Below are 22,946 nucleotides of genomic sequence, written 5' to 3' on the forward strand. Positions count from 1 at the left end.
TGGGACGTCCCAAAGCAGTCCAGAACTCAAGGGTGGCAAACAGTGGCAGAATCGCCAACACCCCAACAACTTAGTCAAGCGCGCAACAAGCGCCGAAAACAAGATAAAGAGATAACCTAAACCACCGCCGCCTGCAGGACCCTGCGTCCCAAGGCCGCATTGGCGGAAGCACTCACGTCCACTTTATAAAATTTAGTAAAAGTGTTAACAGAGCGCCAGGTAGCCGCCCGGCAGAGCTGCGCTGCCGAGGCCCCCAGATGAAAAGCCCACGACGAACCAACAGCTCTCGTGGAATGAGCTCGAACCTTAACCGGACAAGGCTCGCCCTTGAGCCGGTACGCCTCCAGGATAGCCGAACGTATCCACCGAGCTATAGTGTCCTTGGAAGCCCGCTGACCACGCCGACGACCAGCAGGAATCACAAAAAGAGAGTCCGACTTCCGAAACCCTTGCGTGATTGTAAGATAGAACTTCAATGCCCGCACCAAATCCAAAGAGTGCAAGGCCCGCTCCTTTGGACTCTTCGGTTTCAGACAGAGGGAGGGCAACACGATGTCCTGATTGACGTGGAAACGCGACACCACTTTAGGCAGAAAATCGCAACGGGTACGAAGTACCACGCGATCCGAGTGGAACTCCAGAAAAGGGGGCGAGCAAGACAGTGCCGCCAACTCAGAAACCCTTCTCAAAGAGGTGACCGCCACCAGGAAGGCCACCTTCCAAGAAAGCAAGTAAAGCGTAGCTGAATCCATAGGCTCAAACGGCCCATGCTGAAGAGCCTCCAAGACTAGATTGAGCCGCCAAGGAGCCACAAACGCCCTCCGAGGCGGAAACTGACGTGCAACCCCGCGAAAAAACGAACGAACATCCCTGCACGAGGCAATAGCCTTCCGAAAAAGCACGGATAGTGCAGATACCTGACCCCGCAAGGTACCAACCGCCAGACCCTTGGCCAAACCACATTGCAGAAAAGCCAAGAAGTTGGGAATGGAAAAAAACCCTCGGGTTCCTTGACGATCAAGAACACCATGAATAGAAGGCCTCCCAAGTTCTGTGATAAATCCTAGTCGTAGCTGGACCTCTGGCCGCCCGCAAGGTGGCAATGACCTCGGCCGAAAACCCACGACGGGTCAAGATCTCGGTCTCAAGTGCCACGCCGTCAAACGAAGTGACTTCAGGTCCGGATGGCGAATGGGCCCTTGGGTTAACAGGTCCGGGCGAAGAGGCAGTGGAAACGGAGGCGCCGCCAGAAGAGACACCAGCGTTGAATACCACGCCCTCCGCGGCCAATCCGGCGCCACCAAAATCGCCGAAATTCGTTCGAGTCTGATCCGCCGGATCACCAGAGGAAGTAAGGATACCGGCGGAAACACGTAGATCAGCTCGAACTGGTCCCACGGGGCCACTAGAGCATCTACCGCCACAGCCTCCGAGTCCCTGTACCTGGACATGAACGTCGGAATCCTGGCGTTCAGCCTGGATGCCATCAAGTCCACTTGGGGAGTCCCCCAACGGGAGCACAGCAGTGCAAAAACTTCCGGATGAAGACTCCATTCTCCGGGATCCACCTGCTCGCGACTGAGGAAGTCCGCCGTGATATTCAGCACTCCTGGGATGTGAATCGCGGAGATGGCTGGAACCCTGGACTCGGCCCATACCAGGATCCGAGAGACCTCCATCATGAGTCTGGAACTCCTCGTCCCGCCCTGATGGTTGATATACGCGACAGCTGTAGCATTGTCCGTCTGAATCCGGACCGGCAGACCGCTCAAAGGGACAGTCCAATGTCGGAGGCAGAGAAATATTGCTCTCAACTCCAGGAGACAACTCCTCTGACGACCAGACCCCCTGAACCCAGAGATCGTTCCAAACCCCCCCCCCAGCCAGTCAGGCTGGCATCGGTGGTAATGACCGACCACCGTGGGAGGAGGAAGGATTTCCCCCAGGGATAAAGCCTCCGGACGTAACCACCCTCAAGAGACTCTCGCACCCTGCGGGAGATAAAGACACAGCGATCCAGCGAAGCCGGCGATCGATCCCAACGGGTCAGAATAAGATCTTGGAGACCCCGGGAATGAAATTGTGCAAACGGTACCGCTTCCATTGCCGCCACCATCAGACCCTGAAGGCGCATACACTTCCGAAGGGACATCGCCATCGCCGTCCTCCAGGTGCTGAAGGGAGAGATCGCGAGCTGTCACCGCCTCCTCCGCTGTGGGTGACACAATTAACAGGTCCTCCAGGTAGGGGAGAATCGTAACTCCTTGCCTTCGAAGGAGCGCCATGAGCGGCGCCAGACTCTTTGTAAAAACCCTGGGCGCCGACGCCAACCCGAATGGTAGGGCCACAAACTGGTAATGGGCCTGACCTATGGCGAAATGCAGGAAGCGCTGGTGAGCCCTGCCGATAGGGACATGCAAATAGGCGTCGCAGATGTCGATCGACACCAAGAAATCGTACTGCGACAGGGAAGCCACGACAGAGCGAAGAGACTCCATACGGAATTTCCGGGTCCGGACATGAAAATTCAATTCTTTGAGGTCCAGAATGGGGCGAAACTTGTCCTCCTTTTTGGGGACCACAAAAAGGTTGGAGTAAAACACCCTTCCCCGGTTCTCCAGCGGAACCGGAACCACCACACCCTGCTGCAGAAGAGAGTCGACCTCCCGCAGCAGTGCGACAGCCAGCTTGGGCTCGGACGGGATGCGTGACTGACGAAACCTGTCCGGGGGTCGAGAATGAAACTCTATGAAATAGCCTGCCGACATAACCCGCGTCACTCAGGCGTCCGATACATGGGACGCCCAAATCGACCCGAATTGTAGAAGACGACCTCCCACCCGAGAGCCCTCGAGTGGGTTCCTGGCGTCAGTCCGCCTTAGCGGGCTTTTTGTCAACCTCCCGTTTGTCCTGACTCAAATGTTGTTTCCAGGGTGTACGGGATTTCTGGGTGGTCTTCTTTCCGGAAGACGAGGGACGACCCGATCTCCAAGAGGGCTGACCGAAACGTCCCCTGGGCCGAAAGGACCGACGACCACTAGCGGCACTTGACTTGCCAGACGTAGAAGCCGCTGCTCTCCGCTGCGGCAAAGCAGTATCCTCGGCTTTGGCCTTAGCAATCAGCTCCGTGAGGTCCGAACCAAAAAGCTGATCGCCCTTGTACGCCAGGACTCAGCAAACCTTGTTTGGATACTGGGTCTCCAGTCCACTGTTTAAGCCACAGTGGTCTCCCGACTGTGACGGCCGAGGATTGAGCCCTGGACAGAACCGAAGTAGTATCCAGCACTGCATCCCTGCCATATCGGGCCGCCTCTTCCAACAGCTGGATGAGCCTTTCCACCTCAGACAGCGGAGTCCCATCTTGCCACGCCGTCCGCAGCTGATCCAACCACCGCAGAGAAGCCTCACCAGCCCACATGGCCCCCAAGGCCACTCGGAATCCATGACCCGCGGCCTCGTAGATGGACTTCGCCGCTAACTCCGTCCTTCTGTCCAACGGTTCCTGTAGACTCGCCTTCCCTTTAACAGGAAGCAAAGAAGATTTGCTCAGCTGAGACAATGGCACGTCCACTTCAGGAGAGGGGACCCAATTAGCGATCGTCTCCGTGGAGCAGGGATACAGGGCATCAAAAAAACGCATCCCCTGGAAGCGTTTATCCGGACACAGGCGTTCTTTCTCCACCGCTATGTTCATCGTGCGCCGGCAGCGTCGAACGAGCCCGACGCGACTCCTGATACAGCCGGGCCGACTTGCCAGGGCGCCTCGTCACCTCTTCAGACAGCTGTAACGCTTCCCGCATAGCCCCAATAAAAGCGTACACGCGGCCCGAAAGCGAAGCAGAGCGACCCTGCCGATCCTCTTCATCAGAATCGGAGATCTCACCAGCAGAGTCTGTTGGTGATTCCGAAGCCTCCGACGCACTGCGTGGAGGAGACAGCGCCACCACAGGCCTGTGGCGCTTCTTGCCTCGTGACGTCGGTTGGGACTTAGCTGATACCCAATGACCCAGGAGGTCAGACAGACTGTCAATGGAGCGTGTGAGCGCCTCCACTTTAACATCACTGAGACCCCCGACCAGTGTCGAACCGGACGCCGTCGAAGACCCCGGCGTATCAGATACGCGTGACCGATCCTGAAGCGGACCGGGAGAGAGGTCCGCGCCACCTGGTCCCTGATCCGACATGCCCCCACACAGTTGCGAGCGACGCGGATAAGGCGGTAATAACCCCTTACAATGGGTACAGTAACCGAGGATGTGTGATTCCGCTACCACAGCCTGTTCATACACAAAAAATCACCAAGCACTGAAGGGTTAAAGCTCCTCCTTAGAGGGAGAAGAGCTACCCCAGCTGCCTGCAAAGCAAAAGTTAACCTAACAGACTAGGGTGATGCACCCTCTGATCCCAGAAGCATGCACATCCAGAAAGGGTTAACTGCCCTGATGAGGCCAGACCCCGTTCAGAAGGGGTTAATGCTGCTGACCACGCCAATACACCTTTGCCTTAAAAGGACAGAGGTGTGCGAGTCCCAGAGCCTCCTCAGCAGAGAGGTAGCAGCGCCGGATATAGCACACCCTGTCTGCCTTAACAGGCCAGCAGTAAGGTGCTCTGCGCTGCAATAGTGAGAAAAAGGAATCTTCTGCCTTAAAAGGCAGAAGTGACTCACCAGCTGGCCGCGGTGACTGCTCTTCTCTGGTGGTGTAGAGAGCGAGGAGCAGGGAGCAGGAGGCGCTGCACGAGGTAATGGACGCTGGCAGAAGGACCCGGAAGAAGAAGGGGCTGGGTCAGCTCCAGCGCGCGCTTTCCGGGCGCTTCCTGCCTGAGGCTAAGATGACAGGCAGCAGAGAGGCGCGAAGTCACGCCCCTCCGCCGCCGCATACTAATGGAGCCCGCGGCTCCTCCGTCCCTGCTCCCCTGCTAGCAGAGAGTTACACAAACGCCGTATGCAGCGGTGATATCCTTCCAGCAAGGACAAAACAGCCGCTGAAGCACTCAGACCTTGAGAGCACTTACCCAGCTGAGCGCCACAGGGACCCCCAGGGATGTGTGGCGCCGTGGCCCTTTGCTCCCCCCCACGGCGGAGCGCGCAGGGACCCCACAGAAGCGGTGTGCGTCTCCACCAGGGAGCGCCCTGTATCCCCCGGGGCCGGCAGGCTTCTGCGGGGACCTCCTTAGGGGGTACGCAGATCTGCCAGGGGAGGGTCAGGGGTCCCAGCAGCGCCGAGACCCCCTGAGACCTCTAGACCACGGGGGGGTCCAGGTCCAGAAATGATAAAATAAAAAAAATTTCTGAGGAGCTGCAAAGGCAGCGACTATCCTCTGCGACCTCAAATTTTAGACTGAAGGACATGGGAGTAGGAGGAGCCTAAGCTGGAGGGGCCAGTCGTCACTTTTTTCTAATCTGAGGTGAACTATCCTGTGGAGCTCTGCCTACCCACTAGTAATGGATCGGTGTCTCCCTTCCTTTCCTTCTGCTACTGCAAATGTCCTCATTGATGTGGAAAGAGGAGACTACTTTTGGCAAAAAGGAGGGCACTGGCCTGAGCACTACCTTGTCCTGATGGAAGACCAGAAAAGGCGACCGACAAGAGAGGGCTGCAAGCTCTGCAACCCTCCTAATAGAGGTAACAGCCACCAGAAAAGCCACCTTCCAGGAGAGAAGAGAGGATGAGATGTCCTGAATGGGTTCAAACGGGGGTTGTTGAAGGACGCTGAGGACCATATTAAGGTCCCATGGATCCACCGGGGGGCGATAAGGCGGCGCCAGGTGAGCCACCCCTTGCAGAAACGTCTTGACCTGAGGACGGAAAGCCAAGTTACGCTGGAATAGAATAGACAAGGCCAAAACTTGGCCTTTGAGAGTGCTTAGAGAGAGTCCCACTTCCATGCCAGACTGAAGGAAGGCCAAAATGACCGGTAGCGAAAAGGACATGGGAGCTAGCTGATCCTTTTCACAGTGACGAAAGAAGGCTCTCCAGGTTCTGTGGTATATGCGCGAGGTTGCGGGTTTCCTGGCACTAATTAGGGTCTGGATGACGTTGGCCGCAAAACCAGCTTTCCTCAACACTGCGGCCTCAATGACCATGCCATTAAATTCAGAGACCGAGAACTCTGAAGAATAGGTCCCTGAGAGAGGAGGTCTGGACGGTCCGGCAGTCTCCAGGGGGAGTCGACGAGCAGGTTTACTAGATCTGCGTACCAGACGCGTCTGGGCCAATCCGGGGCTATTAGAATTACCGGTACTCCCTCTGTCTTGATCTTTTTGATGACCCGAGGGATCAATGGTAGAGGGGGAAAAAGATAGGGGAGCTGGAACTGAGACCATGAGATGACTAGCGCGTCTTGAGCTATCGCAAGCGGATTGCGGGACCGGGCTACAAAAGATGGAACCTTTGTGGTTTAACCGACACGCCATGAGGTCGACGTCCGGCGTACCCCATCATAAGCATATCTGATGGAACACCTCGGGATGGAGAGACCATTCTCCTGAGGCAAGGCCCTGCCGACTGAGGAAGTCGGCCGCACAATTGTCGACCCCCGGAATGTGCACTGCTGAGATTGCCAGAACAGTGTTCTCGGCCCAAACTAGCACTCTTGTCACCTCTTTGAAGACGGACTTGCTGCATGTTCCTCCCTGACAGTTTATGTACGCCACCGCCGTGGCGTTGTCCGATTGTACGCGGACTGGGAATCCTGCAAGAATGTCCTGCCAGTGACGCAATGCCAGGTAAATTGCCCTTATCTCCAATATATTGATCGGTAGGGAGGCTTCGTGGAGACTCCAACGGCCCTGCGCTGTGTGGTGGAGGAAGACTGCCCCCCAAACTATGAGGCTGGCATCGGTTGTGACTACCTGCCAGCGAAGTGGTAGGAATGACCTTCCGGGTCTGAAGGAAGAAGGACGAGTCCACCATATTAGTGACCTTCTGACATGAGGAGGTAACCTGATGCGTCGATCTAGAGACGACGGGTTCTTGTCCCATGCCGACAGAAGGGCCAGTTGAAGAGGCCGGGTATGGAACTGGGCAAATGGGACTGCTTCCATGGCTGCGACCATTTTTCCCAAGACACTCATGCACAGGCGAAGGCGGCATGGACTCGGGTCGGAGAGAAGGTGAATCCCCCGACGGAGAGAGTTTATCTTCTCCCTTGGAAGAAAAACCCGGGCATGGGTCGTGTCGAACTGCATCCCTAGAAAGGGTAAGCGCTGAGATGGGACCAGGGAGGATTTTTTTGTGTTGATCAGCCAGCCTAACCGAGCGTGTTCAGGGTGATCTGGAGACTGTGGAGACCGTCCCTGAACGTGGGACCCTTGATCATTAAGTCGTCGAGGTAGGGGATAATTACAATCCTCCTGGCTCGTAGAAGGGCCATGACCGTCGCCATTACCTTTGTGAAAACCCTCGGGGCAGAGGCAAGCCCGAAGGGGAGAGAAGTGAACTGGTAATGTGCGTTCTGGAAGGCAAATCGAAGGAACTTCTGATGTGGTGCGCAGATTGGGATATGAAGATACGCATCCTGAATGTCCACTGAACATAGATATTCCCCGGCCTCCATCGAGGCGATTACTGACCTGAGGGACTCCATTCTGAAGTGCCGTACGCGTACCTGTCGGTTTAGTTGTTTGAGGTCTAGGATTGGACATAGTGAGCCGTCCTTTTTTGGAACGACGAAAAGATTTGAGTAGAAACCTGAACACCTTGAAGGGGGACTGGAACTATAACTCCTGAGTGCAGAAGGGAGGCAATGGCCTGAAGGAAACCGGGAAGTAGAGATGGATGCGAGTGGCGGGACCTGAGAAATCGTGTTCTTGGTATGGCGTTGAACTCGATCTTGTAGCCTGAGGTCACTATCTCCTTGACCCAGGCATCCTCTATTGCCGATACCCAAGGGTCTCGGAACAGAAGAAGACGGCCGCCCACCCTGGGAGAAATCCCAGGTGGGAGTGACCCGTCATTCTGAGGAAAACCTGTTGGATCGTGATCGGGATCCAGAGGGCTTGGAAGAGCGACCCTTTGCGCGCCAGCTGGGAGTGGGCCTAAAGGTAGGCTTACGTTTGTCCTGCTGTGCTGGGGTACGGTCCTGTTGAGAGGAGGATCCTGGTTGAGGGAACCGACAAAAGGACCGGAACTGATGGTAACGTTTCCTAGGAAAAGGGTGATTAGGTCTTGGCTGAGGAAGGGAAGTGCTCTTGCCCCCAGTGGCATCAGAGATGATCTGGTCTAATTTAGACCCAAACAGTCTGGAGCACTGAAAAGGGAGATTTGTTAACGAGTTCTTGAAGGCCAAATCGGCGTTCCAAGCCTTCAGCCAAAGGATCCTACGTATAGCGATGATATTGCTGGAGACGCGTGCTGAACAGGTAGCGGCGTCAAGGGACGCCGTGAGGAGATATTTCCCTGCGTGAGCAATCTGATCCGCTAGGTCAGCCAGATCGTCTGGGGAAGCCCCGGAGAGGATGCCCCGTCTAAGCTGTTTGGCCCATGCGGAGACTGCCTTTGATACCCAAGTTGAGGCGAAGGAAGGACAAAAGGATGTGCCAGCATCCTCGAAGGTTGACTTAGCCAAGGCCTCAACCTGTCTATCCGTAGTGTCCTTGAGGGAAGAACCGTCTGGAAGGGACAGTACCGTCTTAGCTGAGAGACAGGAGGATCCACAGAAGGGGACTCCATTCATTTGCTGACAAGGTCGTGGTTAAATGGGTATAGCATGTCTAAATGTTTCTTTCCAGTGAAGCGCTTCTCTGGATGCTCTCATTGTTTTTGAAAGACACCATCAAATTCTGAATGGTTAGAAAAGGTGCATGCCGGGCGCTTAATTCTCTTGAAGGAAACGGAGTAGTCCTGAGAAGGGCTCTCGTCCTCTTTAACATGCAGAGTGTGATTGAGGGCCGATATAAGGCTGTCAACCATGTCCTGGACTTTAGAATATTGGTCCGTGTCGGATCCAGAGTCAGAATCGGATTCAGTGTCTGATCCCGGAGCGGCCTCTGGGGAAGAGGTGTGAGATGCAGGGAGCAATTTGGAGTCTGGAGAGCTGGAGGATGAGCTTGTGTGAGTCCGTTTCTGAGAACGCGCCCTCGGTCTGCCCTTAGAAGGAGAGGGCAGGGGTGCCTGCGAATCGTCCATTGAAACGTTCGGCGCAGTGGTGGCCGTGGATAGCATGGGCAAACGTTCTAGGACCTGCACCAGAGATTGAGATACCTTGGTGAGATCAAAGACAGACTGGGACATAGCAACAGCCCACTCCAGAGGAGGGGGAGTTACCTCGTCCTGGGCGGCAGGGGGGTCTTGGGGTGCCAGCATGGTGGAAGGCCTGCAGGTCGAGCAGAAGGCCGTTGTCAGACCCGCGGGCCACTTAGTACTGCAAAGAGCACAGGCGTAGTATGTGACTGTGTGAGCGGGACGGACAGAAAGCTCCCTGGGTTTGGGCATATGTGCCTAACCAGAAATACTGCAGAGGAGGGAGCCTGTGTTGTGAGGAGGTGCCAGAGTAGGTCCTACCCGGTCTGGAATGTGCACGGTCCCGTATCCCCCGTCGGAAAGTCCAGAGCCGCGGAGACAGGAGCAGGGCTGCGGTGATGAGGCAGTCAGACAGAATGCAGCTGCCGGAGCCAGACCGAGAGCAGCGTAGAGGGGCGGAGCATGTTTCTCTGAGCGAGCTAAAGCTCCGATAGGTAGAGGGGATGGGGGCAGGCTTAAGAACTTGGCCGCTGATAGGCCCCCGGGATAAAAGTGGGCGTGACGGAAGCGTCAACGCTCCACAGTCCTGATTGGCCGTTTTCCGAGAGGGGCGTGTACCCGCCCGAAAGAGTAACGCCCACCCCGTCCCGTCCCCCCGACAGAGAAAGCGCGGGCAGAAATGCCGCGCAAAAAAAGGACAGAGAAACGGGGGGGGGTTCTGTGGGGGACGCCATGTTGAGGGGGACGCCATGAGTATGAGGCCCTCGGTTCGCTTCCCGATGTCTGAGAGGAGAGGGGCGTGGCCAAGCGCTGCAGTAGGTAAGCATCGACGGGGAAATGGGATGCTTCCCTTATTAACCCAGGATTTACGGGGCCCGTGCAGAGCTGAGATGTGAGGGACCTGGGGCTGAGGAGGCAGCAGGGAGGGATTGTACCTTTCCCGATGACTGTTCTTGCTCCTTCCCTCTGAGGATGTACACAGGAGGTCCTCTGTGGATAGGGGGGATCCTGGCTCTTCCTCCTTCCCGCACTGACCGGTCCTGGACAGTGCAGGAGACGGTGTCGACCACAGAATCTGGGGGAAGGTCACCGTAGTGACCACCGTCTCCCTCCCAGGCCGCTCCGAGGAGGGAGCTGGGGTGGGGAATGGACAAGGACTGGCCACCAAGAATCACCCTGAGACACCCGATGGTGACAGGGGATAGGTCCTGCCCAGCGGGTCCGAGAGTGGGCGATGTGGGAAATGCCACACTGCTCTCTCGGTCGCTTGAGAATGGGGATAACAGGGGACGCAGTGTTCCCTGTTAACCCTGAAGAGCTGTATCTGAAAAATAAAGAAGAAATGTTAATAAAACACAACAGGGTTGGATCAGTAGGATCCAGGTCTACCTCCTACAGACACTAACTTAAACTGGTGAGCTTGGTGCCTGTAGGCGGGTGTATACTGCGGAGGAGGAGCCTTTTCTTTTTTGCCTAGTGTCAACCTCCTAGCGACAACAGCACACACCCATGGTCCTGTGTCCCCCAATGAAGCGATAAAGAAAAATGGCTTTTCTCCCACAGTCATCTGAGTGACAATAGTGTCCAATTTGTTGATAAATGAACAAATTTCCTGCTAATATTGTTTTCTATATGAGATTTTGCTATTTCTACTTAAAAACTTTACAGTGAAATCAAAAAAATTCATGAAATTTGTATTTGTATTGGCAAAATGCTAAAAATTCATAAATCTTGAGGGTGTTGCCTCAATTTTGGCCACTAGTGTGTATATATATGTATACATTCCAGGTGCCAGGCATGTGAATTGTAGTGTAGAAGCTTGGCTGCAAGTACAATGCGGAGTGTCAATGTGCGCTAGGAAGAAGTGGTCCAAGTGCTTTGACACGCCCTCAGTGCACTTCCAGTCTGATTTGCATAGGATTTCTACACTAGATTTCTCTGGCACGTTGAATTTTTCCAAAGAAAAAAAAATAGAATAATTTTATTGAGTGCCAATTCAGCCATACCACTGCTGCCATGTGTAAAAAAAAAAAATTGAGGAATATCAAAGAAGGTCCAACCTGCTGACGCTGCGAGACTTTCTGGTGGGAGCGTGGCTTTTTGTGGGACTCCTAGACTGCTTATCGCTCTTTCGTCTATCATTTTTTTCTTTTGTTCTTTCCTTTTCCTTAGCTTTGCTCCGGTCTTTGTCTTTCTTTTTCTCCCTGTAGGAAGCAAGATTAAAATAATGTAAAAGTAAATGAAAAATTAAACTTTCCACCCTCCTCTCACATACTTCCTTGTAGAAATAGTAAAGGACAATATGTTACACATGGAAAAATATAATTAGTGTACTACAAAAAGGCATAGGTTATTTTCTCCTCAATAGTGCCATCTAGTGTACATTACAAGCAATATTAAAAATAAATAAATAAATAAATAATGCAATGACAAAGTGATTTGGAAAATGTTTTGCTTTCAGATATAAACCATCACCCGACATGGCATAAGTGAGAAAAAAAAAAGAAAGACAAAAACAGACCAAATATTTAGGTCTATGTTCTTTCAGATAATGAAGCATACAAAAGCGCTGGTGAAGTAAAGATATTAAAGGGTAACTACTTTCAAGTAACTTTTCAGAATAAGCAGTTTTGTGGGTGTACATAAGGTATAACGCTATTTCTGGTCATAATAAGACCTGTACCCTGCAGTTTCACCTGTTTTCCCCTGCACGGGCTCCATCTCTAATCTCCAGATAGACAGAAGTACAAATAATATGTGGTTCTTCTGCGCTGCTGATGAAGACCCAAAAGAGAAATCCAGGAGACACGATAAACTTGCTGCGATTTTATTATCAAAGCGTTTCGAAGTCATCCAACGTCTTCATAAGAATACAACCACAGGTTACCCTGATGGCCCGTCTTACCATTCAATGGGGTGTCCATTGAATGGTAAGAGTAAGATCTAAATTCTAACTCTTATGAAGCTTGTTCATACCTTGAACGCGATCTGCTTTTTGACTTGCGTATGTCTCTTGATGTAGATTGTTTCTTATGAGGACTTTTAGATCTCCTGCGTTCTTTATGCCTTGACCGTGAACGGTTCTGTGAGCGGCTTCTGAAACAATATTGACTTGTTAAACCACTAAAAATTCATGTCATGGTTATAAAAGGCCCTAGTAACATACAGCCCTAAAAAAAAAAGAAAAAAACAAACCATGGAATCTCCTTATTTTTCTACTGAGTACACATGCATGATCGGTAGAGCCAAGCATATATTTGTTTTGGGATCAGGAGAGAGCGCGGTCAGATGAACAAGCTTTGGACAACAGCTGTCTGATCTTTTCCATAGCTGGCCATGCTGGTCTTGGATGCCTGTTTACTGCTACATCAGTCACAAAAACAGCAGAACAAAGTAACTGATTTGGTTTGTTTCCGCAGTCCTGACAACCTGAGGCCTGTGCATAGAGAAAGATATCCCCAGCTCAGGCACTGGGAATGGCCAGCTATACATCCCACAATGTATCCAGAAAATTCCAAAAGCGAGACATCCTGTGGTTACCTGTGCTTGGAGTGTGACCGTTTCCGTCTAGATCTGGACTTGGAATGAGAACGGGATCGAGTTCTGGAGGGTTTCTTTGTATTTTCAATCGGTAACACGGGTTCTGTTGAAAATAAATAAAATAATGCACCTTAAATAACAAAAGGCATGCCATAAAATTAAGAACACGATAACACTGCAAACAAGAAAAACAGGGAAACTAGAATTACTCATTAGCCTGTAAGTTCAGCACAAACTACTAGCTACAATACACTGCGTAGGGTAACTTTGAGCCCCCCATCCTGCAGCGTTGGGCTACACCTCCCGATGCAGTAAGGATACTCCAACTGAATCTCCATCGCGATGTGAACGGTGCTGATAATGTGGATACTACGGCTGACTTCTGCTTCCGGGGGTGAGCGGTGTTGATAATGTGGGACATTCAGGCTGACTTCTGCAGAGAGGTGAGCGGTGTTGATAATGTGGGATACTCCGGCTGACTTCTGCATCGGGAGGTGAGCGGTGTTGATAATGTGGGATACTCCGGCTGACTTCTGCATCGGGAGATGAGCGGTGTTGATAATGTGGGATACTCCGGCTGACTTCTGCATCGGGAGGTAAGCGGTGTTGATAATGTGGGATACTAAGGCTGACTTCTGCATCGGGAGGTGAGCGGTGTTGATAATGTGGGATACTCCGGCTGACTTCTGCATCGGGAGGTGAGCAGTGTTAATAATGTGGGATCGACAGGCGCCGGATAGGAGTCATGCATGACAGGTATCATGCACATGTTCTATTCAATTACTAGGACTAATACACTATACCCGCCCATCATGTACATTTCCTGGCGGTCAACTGCGGTTACAAACATGGCTGACACCAATCACCTCACGATGCAAAAGTTAGCTGCACTGGAGAACTCAAGGTTGTACGTTCCCATTTGTTAGTAGTTGCATTGAGTTTAAAAAGTGTCAGCAAGTCTCAGGCTGCAATCTATACTTACATTGATGTCCAGATTCCCAGACATGCAACTTGTAGCTCATTTCCACTTTAGGACTTGTCTCATGTGAAAGTATCCCTCCCAGTAATACATGCTGGATGTGAGGCATGTGTCATGCATTTTTGTCAGTTCAGCTTCATTCCTGTCACCTTCTACAGCCATGATGCATTTGTTCTCCTCTGTGCTAATGTACACTAATGCTGAGAAATGTGTGTGTCCTCCTCTCGAACCTACCACTTATACATAACCTCTGTAATCGCTCCCTACTAGCCAACTATATTCCCTTGTGTTTGTCCACACACAAACTTCAGTTGGGTGATCTGTCTTTTCTGAAGACTTGGATGCCTTCCACATTTTGTATATACTTTCACCCCTTCTGGCTGGTATATCCGAGGTTGGTTTTACACTGTCTGTGTAAACTGAACTGCAAGGCCTCCTGGCCTGAATTATCTGCCTCATAGACAAATATGAGTCAGCCAGCTAAAGTCACTACACCTGACTGTCAGACCAGATCTTCCAATTCAAGTGTGAACATGAACACTGACAGAAGAAGGCAAGCGTAGAAAGGGCCAAGACTGGTGGACCTTCAGATCTACTAGCTATGTGGAGAAATTAGACATACTCTGCAGCAAAAGAAAAATGGGGTGAAATTCTTAATAAAAGCTATTTAGAAAGATATATAATTTCTGAATTTGGAAAGCAAATAAAAAAAATAAATAAAGAGTGCAAAAGTGTACAAAGCACTAGAATATCAGTTTCCGGTTAGTGCGGTCTCTCAGTTGAAGCTTATTGATAAGTGACAGGGAGAATTGTCAAAGAAATTGCAGAGAAAGCTGGGTTGTGATACGATCAAGAGTAATCCCAGAGCAATACATTACCATCAGTGGCATCAGTGAAAGTGCAGTCCAGGCAGAAGACTACAGCTATACAGAAATATACAAATATACAGTGTCTAGCAAAAATATTCACCCCCTTGGCATTTTTTCCGTGTTTTGCTACATCACAACCTGGAATTTCATTGATTTTTTTGAGGGTTTGCATCAGTTCATATAAAGAACATGCCGACAACTGTAAATATTTGATTTTCTTTGTATTGTGAAGCAAACAACAAATAAAACAAAATAACTGAAAACTTCAGTGTGCATAACTATTCACCCTCTAAAGTCAGTACTTTGTAGAGCCTCCTTTTCAGGCAATTACAGCGGCAAGTCGCTCTGGATAAATCTCTATGAGCTTTCCACATCTTGCCACTGGGATTTTTGCTGATGCATCTCACACAAATCGGACTACAAAAAAATTTCAACACAGGTTGTAATGTAACAAAATATGTAAAAAGCCAAGGGGGGGTGAATACTTTCGTAAGCCAATGTACATAAAAAAATTACACAACCATAAAAACATTTATGATCCCCCCTCCCCCCCAAAAAAACAGCTGTCACAAATTGTTATTTTTCAGGAACCTACCTTCATAGCACCGGTTACTGCGAACATCTGATAACTGACGGACGCATCTGACAAGTTTGTACATACTATATCATCCACATGCAGCCATATTGTCATGCTGGTATACTGCCTACTAGCAAGCAGCACATACTATACCCTTTCTAGGGTGTCCATTATAATAACATAACTAAATATCAAACTGAAAAAAAAAGCACCCAACTCACATTGCAGTCATGCTAGGAGTGCTGAGAATGGCAGTCTGTTCCCAGTCCTGTATACTTATAATGCAATGAGCAGTAAGCTAAAAATACCAGCCCTAGACGGTCCACAGTGTCCCATCCACCCCTGCAAGTGTCAGTGGCAATAGGAACAAGTCCTTTTCATCAGTGTAATGTCTGCTTGACTGACCGTTAGAAGAAAAAAACACTGGAAAACTATACAGGTATGAAAATGTATTGGAATCCAGTCTCCGGCATGAAGTCCAAATTATGGAAGTCAGCACAAGGACCATAGAATGGCAGACCATTCGGTAAGGGTACATAGGAAAAGAGAAATGAACAACAGAACATAAGGTCCCTAAATGAATAGAAAACAATTGAATGATGGCTAAGGGTAAATAAACGCGCGTCGGGGTGTACACTGCTCAGTGGGTTGCTGATACACAGGTATGTCATTGTACATTTAGATACATTGGTTATTATCGATTCCATTCCCCCTCTTTTTTCTTACACTCCTTGGATTGTTGATCTGGCATGGATGCAATTGGAGATCAGGTTATGCACACATCTATTAGGCATACATACAATGGTATATAGCTTGTCCTTTATTCAGAGGTCATTCAAATCGTATTAGACTGTGGTGCATTTACCTGTCCCCTCCTTTCTCTGTGGCTGGTGACACCAATCCGGATTCATACCAAGCACATATTACCCTTTGTTGTGGAGTGGTGGAGTGAGATCTAGGCACCATGGTATAGCTCAGATCACTTTATATCAATTACCTGTCCTGTGATATCATAATGTTGAATATGCATTATTAATTATTAATGTAGCACATGTCACGTGCTGCGCACGTACTCTTCTCTTGTATGGTGTACCATTGTTTCTACATATTTAATAAAGGTTTTTTATTTACCCTTAGCCATCATTCAATTGTTTTCTATTAATTTAGGGACCGTATGTTCGGTTGGTCTTTTCTCTTTTCCTTTTTGACTGACCGTTATTAAAGCCAATCATCTTTCTGCAGAGGAAACAAGCATATAAAATTTAACCTTTAATATATATCTTAAAATTAGACACCGTTAGATACCATAAAAACAACAAACCACATTATCAGTGCAAATAAAGAAAAGAAGGGGAGTGCCTTTCCCTAATATGGCACTATCTTAGGGAAAGGCACGCCTCTTCTTTTCTTTATTTGCACTGATAATGTGGTGTCTAATTTTAAGATATATATTAAAGGTTACATTTTATATGCAAGTATAGGATACCAAATCTGTGAGCTCTCTTGTCTATTGTTGGTACCAAGTAATTTGAGTCTTAATGTGATTTCTGTAGAGGAAACAAGGAGAAAAAAAAAAAAGTTTTTGTACAACATCACTGTTGTAGATTTTTTTCAGAGGGCATGGAAATCACCGATTTGTGTGCAACCGGAACAAAGCATAGCTAAAGTACTAAGTGTAATCATACATTTGCATATTTTTCTATATAAATTTTAGACCTGTAGATCGCTGAGAGCTCTGCCGATCAATCAAACCTCCGGATAGAAACACTCATCTCCTGGGAGAGGGCTGGCACAGCATAAACTTTCTACTAAGCCCATATAACAGTGTGAGCTCCTACAAGCGGCAAGAGCTTCTAACTTGTGGTTTGAGCAATTGTTGGGAGTCTCACTAGCAATCTACAAGCCTTTTAAGGGACAAAAATATATACAAAAAAATACTCTAAAGCTTAGTTACACTGTAAGTACCATCTTCTGATCTTACTGAATGTCAGAGTATGTGTGAATTACCAAAAGAAGAGGAAGGGGAAGACTGACTAACAAGGGCAGACCACGTCAGGGAACAGAAGCAGAACTCAACAACCACAGCGGCGGCTTTTATTATTCCTTTATCATTTTTTTAAGGTCTTTTTTTTTTTTTATATAAACACAAGAGCCAATCTCTACCAATTTGAAAGCACTTGGAAATTCAGATTTGACTGCCTTTTTCATTATCTCCTTCCTGTCAAATTGACTGTGACCCCAGAAACTTAGATCTGGACTTTTTCACAGATCCATAAAGGGAAGCGATCATTTATTGGGTTTTTGTATCACATATTTTTTTTTAGAAAAAATGCTGGAAGTGATTTTTTTTTGCATATCACAATCTGCATAAAAATAGAAATTTTGCGATTTTCCCACTGGGGCTTTTTTTTTTTAGACTCTTAACTTCCTGTTGATTAACTTCAGGAAAGTGACATGTACATTAGCAGCAATAAATAGACTGTGACCCTGTCTTTGTATTGAAGTATCTAATGAGCGGGTGCAAGGCTGTGTGCCCACAATGCGTTTTTTAAGCGTTTCCGCAGCGGCAATTCCGCCGCGGAAACGCTTAAAAAACGCTTGGTAGAAGATCTGCCATGTTCCCTAATGATAATCTGCAGTGCTGTGCACATGCTGCGGAAATTTCCGCTGCGGATTATCATTGCGGAAAAATCCGCAGCACTACCATTAATTTTGTGTAATCGCGGCATTTTAGCCGCCATTGACTTGCATTGAATCGCTTAATATCCGCATGACTACATGTACACATGCAGATATTATGCGATTCAATGTGCGGATGGTACCAGGGTCTGGAGAAGAGGAGACTCTCATCCAGACCCGGGTACCATAGTACCTGTAAAAGAAAAAATGAATTTAAAATAAAAAATAAACATCATACTCACTTTCTGATGGCCCCCGGGTCTTCTCTCCGGTGCGTCCTGGCTCCCCGGCTGCTCACAATGGTGTAAAAGGACCTTCCATGACATCATTAAGTCATGTGACAGGTCACGCGACCGCTGGCGTCATGGCAGGTTCTTTTACACCATCGCGAGCCGCCAGGACGCACCGGACAGAAGACCGCGGGCCATCAGAAGGTGAGTATAATGTTTTTTTTTTTGTTTTTTTACCATTTTTATTCTTTTTTTAACTATTAACTTAGTCACACTATATAAATCCATGCCGGTTGCATGGATTTATATAGTGTGACCAAGTTGTCAAGCACTTTCCAAGTGATGCTAAAATTGATTGGAAAAGCGCTTGGAAATCGCATGTGCAAAACGCGTGACATACGCTTGTCCCTGGCAGAAAAAAAACGCATGTAAAATCTGCATGCGTTTTTAAATCCGGAGCACTTCTGCATCGTGGGCACATAGCCCAAAGGTCATTGTGAATGGGGGGAGGGGCGCAGGGTCAGCTGTGACATCGCCTATAGTGAAAGTGGATCTCATGTTATCAGTAGTGTAAAGAGGTAATACCTATCACTGTAATCCTGCCTCTGCTGATAATGAGCCTGCTGAAAATCCTTCCTGAAAGGACAGGAAGTACGAGTCCAAAAATGCCCAGTGGTCAGTGTGAAAACTGCAAGATTACTAATTTTGTAGAAGATAAAAATTGTCATTTTTTTAAATAAATACATATACCACAAAAACCTGATTTAAGCAATAGATAACTATAACTTGACAGCAACCACTATAAGCAAAATTGAAAATTCACACAGTTTCTGTAAAAAAAAGAAATACAGTGTTTCCCCGAAAATAAGCCCTAGCATTTTTTGAGGTATGCTTGAAATATAAGCCCTACTCCAAAAATAGGACCTAGTTACAGTCAGGGCCAGTGTTGGGGGTCTGGGCAATTGTGGGCCCCAGTGTTTCTATTCCAAGGTTAAGACTGCTTAAGAACCTTTGGTGACATCACGGTCATGTGACCATGATGTTACCAAAGGTCCTTTAATTTTGGGAGTCTAGAGGAACTGAAGACGAGACAGGCTTATATGCAGGGACAGCGTTAAGAGGAAGGAGAGGCAAACTGGTCAATGTCTCAGGGCCCCCAGAGTTTCTATTCCGAGGTTAAGACTGCTTAAGGACTTTTGGTGACATCATGGTCATGCGATCATGATGACACCAAAGGTCCTTTAACTGTGGGAGTCTAGAGGAACTAGGCTTGTATGTACAGTAGGTGAGTGTGTGGTGTTCATGATTATATTTTAATAAATGTTGATTTTTTTTGTTCAAGAATAAATGTGGATTGTTGTTCTTGGAAAAAAAAATAAAACATACCATGAAAATAAGCCCTAACTCACCTTTTGTAGCAAAAAAAATAATATAAGACCCTATCTTATTTTCAGGGAAACATGGTAAGTATCTTGCACCGTTTCATCAAAGTGTTTGAGCTAGAAATCTGGCGTAATCTTGATTTTGCATTATGTTATAAAAATTAGTTGGAAAATTTCAATAAAAAAAGAAAAGAAATCTGGCTTAAACACTTTGAAAAGTTGAAAAATTATGCAATTTTACACCAGTTTTTGGCAACTTCTGCCACAATGGGTGGGACGGGGGCAGCACATGTAGACGACTGCTCATCCAATTAATTCCTAAGCTTGGGGCGCACCTTAAGCAGGTGGCACTTTTAAGATGTGCCTGATTCATTAAAGGGAATCTGTCAGCAGGTTTTTGCTGTGTGTTCTGAGAGCTGCATGATGTAAGAGCTGAGACCCCGATTCCAGGGGTGTGTCACTTACTGAGCTGTGTGTTTGTGTTTCTGTTTCAATAAATACAATGTTAAATCAGCAAAAGATGAGCACTAGAGGTCAAGCTGCCACGTGCCTCCTGGTCCAACCTCTCCCCCTTAGGGGCACTTATCAGCAGCTTTCTGTCAATATACAGTGTACACAGCAAGCTCCCAATCAGTGGTGAGGGCAGGGTTATACACAGCTCAGCATTCAGAGAAATGCTAAATCTGCACCAAGCAAACTAACTGATACATCATTGGAATCAGAGTCTCAGCCCCTACATCATGTTTGAAAGTGTGTTTTCAGAACAAAACATCTTAAAAGCAGACAAATCAGAATTTTTTAGGTTTACCTGTCAGTGAACATTAACATGAAGTACAATACAGAAGACAACAGTGGACATTATTTATTTAAAAGAGAAAATAGTGGACGCCTACCCAGGGACATCCAAGACTGGAGTCAGCGGCAGGTGACGTACCTGGTTCAATGGCCTCTGAGATCAGGGACTGGGCTTCTCGTACACGCTTCATCACTTCTTCCAGCTCCTTTGCAGCAGCTTGTGGCGTCAGCTCGGGAGGCTTAACAATTGCATTATTCGAGTGATTTATTCTAGGAGTGGGTAAAGAAGATTCTTAGCCATAAGATCATTTTTTTCACATGGGAAAGAAAAAAAATTAACACTAAAATAAAAAAAAAATTCTGCTATTATCATATATACAGCATATTTTAAACTGTTGTAGATTTTCCATTTTTGCCCATGTCTTTGAGCTAAAGAAAATGAACTATATTGAAAATCATGTCCAAGGACTAAAACCTCATGTGCTGTAATAGGTAGAAGTACTTGCTTTAAGAAAGGTGATACAATAAATGTAATGTTGGGAATACCCCTTTAGATTATGCATTAGTATGATGTATAGTATTGAGCATGGGTCACTAAAGCTTATGCAGGCATGTCATAAGAAATATGTTATCAAACGGAGTCTGCCAGCCCAAACTGACATACACAAGGAGCTTTCCAGGGGATGCAACTCCTATAGAAAAATTGCACTTTAAAGGGGTTGTCCAGGTGTGATACGCAAGTCTGCAGTCACTCCATAAGACTGCAAACTTGTGAATTCTCACAAGTAACTCTCCGAATGACGTAATTCAGATGAAACCCTCGAGGGAACCATTCACTATAATGAGGCAGCAGAGTTACTGCAGCCTGGTGTCCTTTTCGGAAGTGCACAAAACTTTGACCAACGGCACTTTTTTACACGCTTAAAAAAACGGACACCGCCGGATCATAGACCAGACGGCGTCCACGGTGCCTCCATCTGCCTCATTACAGGGAATCTTCCGCCAGGGGTTCTGTCTGAATCACTTATTTCAGAGATTTAAACGGAAACCCCGGTGTAAGCGCTTAGCGCAGGATAAATGTGAGCCGAGCCTTACTGCTATCTCTGGGAGGCAGAATGAACAAATCAGCAGCAGGTGAAGAATTGGTTTTATTTATTTTTTACGCCGTTCCTCATGCGGAATAAGTGATTAGACAACTTTATTCTTCGGGTCGGTGCGATTACAGCGATACAAGATTCATATCGGGTTTTTATGCTTGGCTGCTGTCACACACTAAAAGACGCTTTTTTTTTTTGTTGTTGCAAAAACTAGTTTTTGGATCGCCATATTTTGAGAGCTATAATTTTTCCATATTTCAGCCAACAGAGTCATGAGAGGGCTTGTTTTTTGCGGGACAAGTTGACATTTTTATTGGTGCCATTTTTAGGCACGTAACATTTTTTGATCGCTTTCTATTCCGATTTTTAGGAGGCAGTAGGAACCAAAACCAGCAATTCAGGATTTTTTTATTTTTTTTTAATGTTGTTCACTGTGTGGTAAAAGTGATACGACCGCTTTATTCTTCTACGATTACAGCAGTACCACATTTATATCTTTTTTGATATTTTGGCGCTTTTACACAATAAAAACTATTTTATAGAAAAAATAATTGTTTTTGCGTCACTTTATTCTGAGAGCTATAACTTTTTAATTTTTCCGCTGATGGAGCAGAATTGGGGCTTGTTTTTTGTGGGATAAGAAAATGTTTTCAGCGGTACTATTTTTATTTACACTCGACTTTTTGATCGCATTTTATTCCACTTTTTTGGGCGGCATGATGAAAAAGCAGTTTTTTATGCCACCATTTTTATTTATTTATTTTTTACGGTGTTTACCGAAGGGGTTAAATGGTGTGATAGTTTTATAGATCAAGCCGTTCAGACATGGTGGTGCCAAATATGTGTACTTTTTTTTTGCATAAATATTTGTATTTACTGGTATAATATTTTTTTCATTTTTCTTGTGATTTTTTTTTTAAGAATTTTCCAATTTTTGTTACTTATTCCTTCTATGGGATCGTGGCATTTAGGAGGTTAAACACCCGAACGCGAAGGCGATGCAGGCAACACTCCTGGCTGAGACAACCAGAGCTCGGCTATTACTTAAGCCAAGCTCCCAGTGGCGATCGTGCGTGCACAGCTTCTGCACGATCGGAATGACAAACATACATATCATTGGTCGGGAACTCCTGCACGACCAGGACGTATAGGTATGTCAAATGTTGTGAAGGGGTTAAAATCCTCTCCATTCTCAAGAACTGAGGGATTATTTTAGTTTACAGCTCATTGCCAAAATGACTGGCTATCCTGCAGTTCCAGCATGGACAGCTACCTAGACAAACAGCGTGCGGCTTGACCGGGCTCTATTGCTTGCCTTGCTCTGAAGCTGGCTGGATTGCTTGCTATGACCAGACTCAGTCCTCCTACACTTCTCCCATGCACCAGAGGCACAGAGGTCTCTGCTAGCAGCACAATTCAGACCAGCAGCATGCATATCCATGCTGCCAGTCTGAACTGTCAATTTTCAGGTGTGCCCTGTCCCCAGCAACGCAAAAAGCTGGGAGGAAGAGGAATGGTGCGCTCCTAAAGATACATCCTGACACAACCCTTTTGAAATTCAGATTCTACAGAATAGAAGCAGCGATCGGAGAGCTAAAGGTGCGATTTTTATAGCT

The 22,946-nt window shown here is 47.6% G+C and overlaps 1 protein-coding gene across 1 annotated transcript in view; it reads right to left on the reverse strand.

Annotated features, from left to right (window-relative positions):
* Positions 1–22,946, reverse strand: part of SREK1 (splicing regulatory glutamic acid and lysine rich protein 1) — a 62,017-nt gene that overhangs the window by 11,128 nt on the left and 27,943 nt on the right. The window contains exons 7-10 of the mRNA XM_073680220.1: positions 20,373–20,503; positions 12,723–12,825; positions 12,159–12,278; positions 11,243–11,386 (exon numbers count right to left, since the gene is read on the reverse strand). Of these exons, the coding sequence (XP_073536321.1) occupies positions 11,243–11,386; positions 12,159–12,278; positions 12,723–12,825; positions 20,373–20,503 (498 nt within the window). The remainder of the gene's footprint in view (positions 1–11,242; positions 11,387–12,158; positions 12,279–12,722; positions 12,826–20,372; positions 20,504–22,946) is intronic.

This window comes from Phyllobates terribilis, unplaced genomic scaffold (assembly GCF_046119375.1).
Source record: "Phyllobates terribilis strain yellow unplaced genomic scaffold, ASM4611937v1 Scaffold_1__5_contigs__length_1240528914, whole genome shotgun sequence".
Lineage (NCBI taxonomy): Eukaryota > Metazoa > Chordata > Amphibia > Anura > Dendrobatidae > Phyllobates > Phyllobates terribilis.